General features: G+C 44.6%; 1 protein-coding gene across 3 annotated transcripts in view; it reads left to right on the top strand.

Moving 5' to 3' along the window:
• The window catches only part of clcn5b (chloride channel, voltage-sensitive 5b), a gene marked incomplete at its 3' end in the record, with an annotated part of 41,806 nt that overhangs the window by 36,418 nt on the left and 388 nt on the right, over positions 1–5,000 (top strand). For all 3 annotated transcript variants that reach the window (XM_062517089.1, XM_062517088.1, XM_062517087.1), the window contains 2 exon segments: positions 2,222–2,424; positions 3,285–3,507. In XM_062517089.1, the coding sequence (XP_062373073.1) occupies positions 2,222–2,424; positions 3,285–3,507 (426 nt within the window).

The following is a 5,000-nucleotide window of genomic DNA, read 5'->3' as shown; positions in this document are numbered from 1 at the left end:
CCAAGAAAACATCACATTCAAGTATTCCTGTTTAAAATGACTTTCATGGTTCAGTAAATCATTTAACTGTGATGTTGCATAATACGACTCTGATCAGATATCCCCTCCCCTCTGACCAGATTTAATGAGCGCAAGAAAAGCACTTGTTTTGGCCCCATCCACCTCCCCACATTCTGAGCCACAGATGTTTGAGTTGAATTTGATATGAGGGCAATAACAACTCAAATTGGTTCAATCAATGCACTTTATACATGCCAGAACCTGAAGCCTCGAGAGCGAGCAATCACTAAGGCATAGGGATGCAACGGTACAGTTTTGCCACGGTTCGGTTTGTATCACGGTTTTTGGGCCACGGTAACGGTTCGGTTTCAATATATCAATATTATCTTGGCTCTAGCATACAGGAGGCTATATTTGCCTTTTCTATTTCAAATCAACAATGTGCTTCTACTTACACTTGCAGAGAAAATATTAAATGCATAGCCTGACACAGATGAAGCAGAATCACAAAAATGTATTAAAAGAAAAGAACACCATCATTGCCTTCTGTCATAAACAGGCAATGTTATCCATAGTGCAGTGCAGCATAAAGTAATGTGTAGTTATTTATTTAATAAACTCACTGTTCTTCACACATTTAAAGAAAATACTTAACTGTTATACACCCTCAAAAAAGTAGTGAACAATTCTGAAAATCTTCTCAAAATACTTGGTGAGGTAGTATTATGTGTAGTTTCAAATGGATATTTGATTTGGGAGTGCCTGCCCTGTCCTCTTTTATGAACGTAAAAAATGTAAACATAGACAAAAGTGCAGTGCAGCATTAAAAATATTAGAACAATGAAATGAACATTATTGCAACCTGTTGTCAGGGGGGGCAATATTCCGAGAAGAAAGTGGCAAATTTGCCACTTCACAAAGTGTCTGTTTCCCCTGTGTCTCCTGTCGTGTGTGTGTGTGTGTGCGTGTGTGTGCGAGAGAGTTGTGTGATTGACGAGTGGACGAGCGATTGACTGATTTAGCAGTGAGTTTATTGTTTTTCGAGTGGACACCTCCCGCTGCCCGTAGCCTAGCATGTACAACGTCAGGAAAATAAATGACCCGAGTTTGGAATGACATTTCAGCCTCCCCATCTCCTATAACCTCCCATCCCTACAATATTTTCCAGTAAACTATCAAAAAGAGAATACACTCAGCTGTGTCGGCGTCACGCTTTCTTAGGCTACTCTAGCGAGCAATCAACGCAGGGCAGAAACCACCGGTTACACTGTTACACACAGACTTTATAATGTGGCAAATTTTCGACCTTCTAAAGTGGCAAATTTGCGTCTTTACAAAGTATATATACGTGGCCCTAATACGCCGTCGTATTCGTTATGTCTTTGGGAATTATAGGAATATTGTTGTCGAAAGGCTGCAGCAATGGATGGTTGGGTTTTCGGTAGCAAACTAACTCTCCGTGCTGCTCCACTTAAGGTTACAGCCGGGTGATGAAGGCGCAAGTGGGCCGACATGTTGGATGTGTTACCTTTATTAGGTGATCGTTGTGAAGCAGTGCTTGCAATGCACACTGTGCTTTGTTTACTGACGGTCTTTTTGCCTTGTTCGTGGGCTACTTCAAATGTCGCCATGATCATGCAGCCGCCGGTAAAGTTTGTTTCTTCTCACATGACTCCTTCATTTGCATTTCAACGCGCTTATTGGCTCTTGGGAAATTCAGTAAAATTCTGATTGGTTGTTGCAAGGTTGACGAGAGGCAAGCTGAACAGTCAGAGAAAACGCATCCCCCGGGTCCTAAGCACTCCTCTCTATCGCTCCCAGGCTACGCGCGCGCAATAACCTTGTATGAAATAAAAAGTTTAATGTCGCGTATACCGAAATATTGCGGTTTAGGTGAGTCTATTGAACCGAACAGGCCAAACCGAACGGTTCAATAAATTATTGAAAACCGTTGCATCCCTACTAAGGCATAAACAAAAACTTAGCTTCTCTAGCTAACTGTTAGCTCATGTTGTGTTGAAGCCCCAGTATGGTTGTTGTATGTATGTATGTGAGGCCAAAGATGAATTTGTGGACGATGACGATCTCTTCTCTTCTCTTCTCTTCTCTTCTCTTCTCTTCTCTTTTATTTATTTTTGATTTTAATTTATTTCTTTTTTGTTTTTGTTTTTGTTTTATTTATTTGATTTGATTTTTATTTGATTCTATTCTGTTCTCTCAGGTGGCGTGACGCGCATGACGGTGTCTCTGGTGGTCATCATGTTCGAGCTGACGGGCGGTCTGGAGTACATCGTGCCGCTGATGGCCGCCACCATGACCAGCAAGTGGGTAGCGGACGCGCTGGGGCGCGAGGGCATCTACGAGGCGCACATCCGCCTCAACGGCTACCCCTTCCTGGAGCCCAAGGAGGAGTTTGGACATAAGGTGACCAACTAACTGAGTTTTTATTTGATCTGCTGTGGCTGTTGCTAGAGACGCAAAAGCTGCTCCATATCTGCTTTTAAATCTAAAAATTAGGTGGTTGTGGTTAAAGAGACCCTATGCAACAATAAATACATAAATAAATAAGTAATGTACTTTGTTTACTTCTGGCCATAAACGTGAGACACACGGCTGTGTTGTAAATGTCCTTTATAAATAAGTAAATAAATTAATAAATGAATGAATAAAAAATAATGCACTTTGTTTACTTTCCTCCGCCAGACGCTGGCCTTGAATGTGATGCGGCCGCGTCATAGATGCTCTAAATGCTCCTTAATAAATACATATATGAATAAATAAATAATGCACTTTGTTTACTTTCCTCCGCCAGACGCTGCCCATGGACGTGATGCGGCCGCATTGTAAACGTCCTTAATAAATACATGCATAAATAAATAAATAATGCACTTTGTTTACTTTCCTCCGGTAGACGCTGGCCATGGACGTGATGCAGCCGCGTCATAGATGCTGTAAATAAATAAATAATGCACTTTGTTTACTTTTCCTCCGCCAGACGCTGGCGATGGACGTGATGCGGCCGCATCATAGATGTTCTAAATAAATAAATAATGCACTTTGTTTACTTTGTTTACTTTTCCTCCGCCAGACGCTGGCCATGGACGTCACGCGGCCGCATTGTAAATGTCCTTAATAAATACATGCATAAATAAATAAATGATGCACTTTGTTTACTCTCCTCCGCCAGACGCTGGCGATGGACGTGATGCGGCCGCATCATAGATGTTCTAAATAAATAAATAATGCACTTAATAATGCAAATAATGTTTACTTTACTTTGCCAGACGCTGGCGATGGACGTGATGCGCCCGCGGTCGGGCGGGGGGCGGGGTGGGGGGCGGCGCGGGGACCCCCCGCTGGCCACGCTGTCGCAGGAGGGCATGACGCTGGGCGAGGTGGAGGCGCTGGTGGGGGGCACGCAGTTCAGCGGCTTCCCCGTCGTCGTCTCCCAGGAGTCCCAGCGGCTGGTGGGCTTCGTGCTGCGCAGGGACATGCTCATATCCATAGGTGAGTGTGTGTGTTGGTGTGGGGGGGTGAGTGTGGGGGTGAGTAGTGATGTCACAGACTGCTCATATCCATAGGTGAGTGTGTGGGTGTGTGGGTGGGGGGGTGTGGGTGCGGTTGTGGGTGGGGGTGGGTGTGTGTGGGGGTGGGGGGGGTGGGTGCGGGTGTGTGTGGGGGTGAGTAGTGATGTCACAGACTGTGCACATTCTGGATGTGTTTTGTGTGTGTGTGTGTGTCTGTGTCTGTGTGTGTGTGTGTGTGTCTGTGTCTGTGTCTGTGTCTGTGTCTGTGTCTGTGTCTGTCTGTGTCTGTCTGTGTCTGTCTGTGTCTGTGTGTGTGTCTGTGTGTGTGTCTGTGTGTGTGTCTGTGTGTGTGTGTGTGTGTGTGTGTGTCTGTGTGTGTGTGTTTGTGTGTGGGTGTGTGAGTAGTGATGTCACAGAATGCTCATATCCATAGGTGAGTGTGAGTGTTTGTGGGTGTGGGTGTGTGTGTTGGTGCGGGTGTGTGTGTGGGTGAGTAGTGATGTCACAGACTGCTCATATAATTGGAGAGCAGTGTGTGTCTGTGAGTGTGTGCGTGTGTAAGGTGATGCCACAGAGACCTGGTAGAAATATGTGTGTGTGTGTGTGTGTGTGTGTGTGTGTGTGTGTGTGTGTGTCAGCTGCGTGGGTTCATTTAAGAACTAACAAGTTTACCCCCCCCACATCCCTCCCACCCAAACATACAAGCACAAGTTGTATATTGCCAATACCTCTGCTTACATTGAGGGATTAGGGAGGTGTGTGTGTATTTGTTTTTCTCTGTGGTCAGTTCTCTGTGCAGTTTTTCTGTGTTTTTTCTCTGTGTTGTACACATGTAGTTGTGGCCAATTCAGCCTTCTTGTGTAAAGTAAATGGGAACCACGGAAACCACAGCAAAGACTCTAATTTGGCACGAATGTTTGTAAACGAAGAGTGGAAATTGTAGGCTAAGTGCAGAATGGTTATTGTGATGGAGAGAGAGTGTGTGTGTGTGTGTGTGTGTCTCGGCGTACTGTATGTTTGTGTATGTGTGGGGGCGATGGTAGGGTTGGGGTGAAGTATGTGTGTTTGTGGGGGCGGTGGGGAGTCATACAAACAAATTCATACAAACACATCCAGTGTTCATAACTCCCAGGTTAGATAAAGGTCAACTTCAACATCAATGTTTGTAAAAGAAATTGTTTTTTAAGTGTGAAAATTAGGTCACACACACACACACACACGCATGAGCGCTTTCTCTCTCTCTCTCTCTCTCTCACACACACACATACATACACACACATACACACACACACACACACACACACACACACACACACATCCCGTATTCCGAACTCCCAGGTTAGATAAAGATCAATTTGAACACTAATGTTTGTAAAAGAAATTGTTTGCAAAGAGTGGAAATTATGATACACACACTCACACACACAAGCCCACCACAGTTGTGACCCACACACACACACACACACACACACA

This window comes from Sardina pilchardus, chromosome 16, assembly GCF_963854185.1.
Source record: "Sardina pilchardus chromosome 16, fSarPil1.1, whole genome shotgun sequence".
NCBI classification, from domain to species: domain Eukaryota; kingdom Metazoa; phylum Chordata; class Actinopteri; order Clupeiformes; family Clupeidae; genus Sardina; species Sardina pilchardus.
Note: the sequence above shows the minus strand (reverse complement) of the source record. Positions and strands in the feature narration are given on the sequence as shown.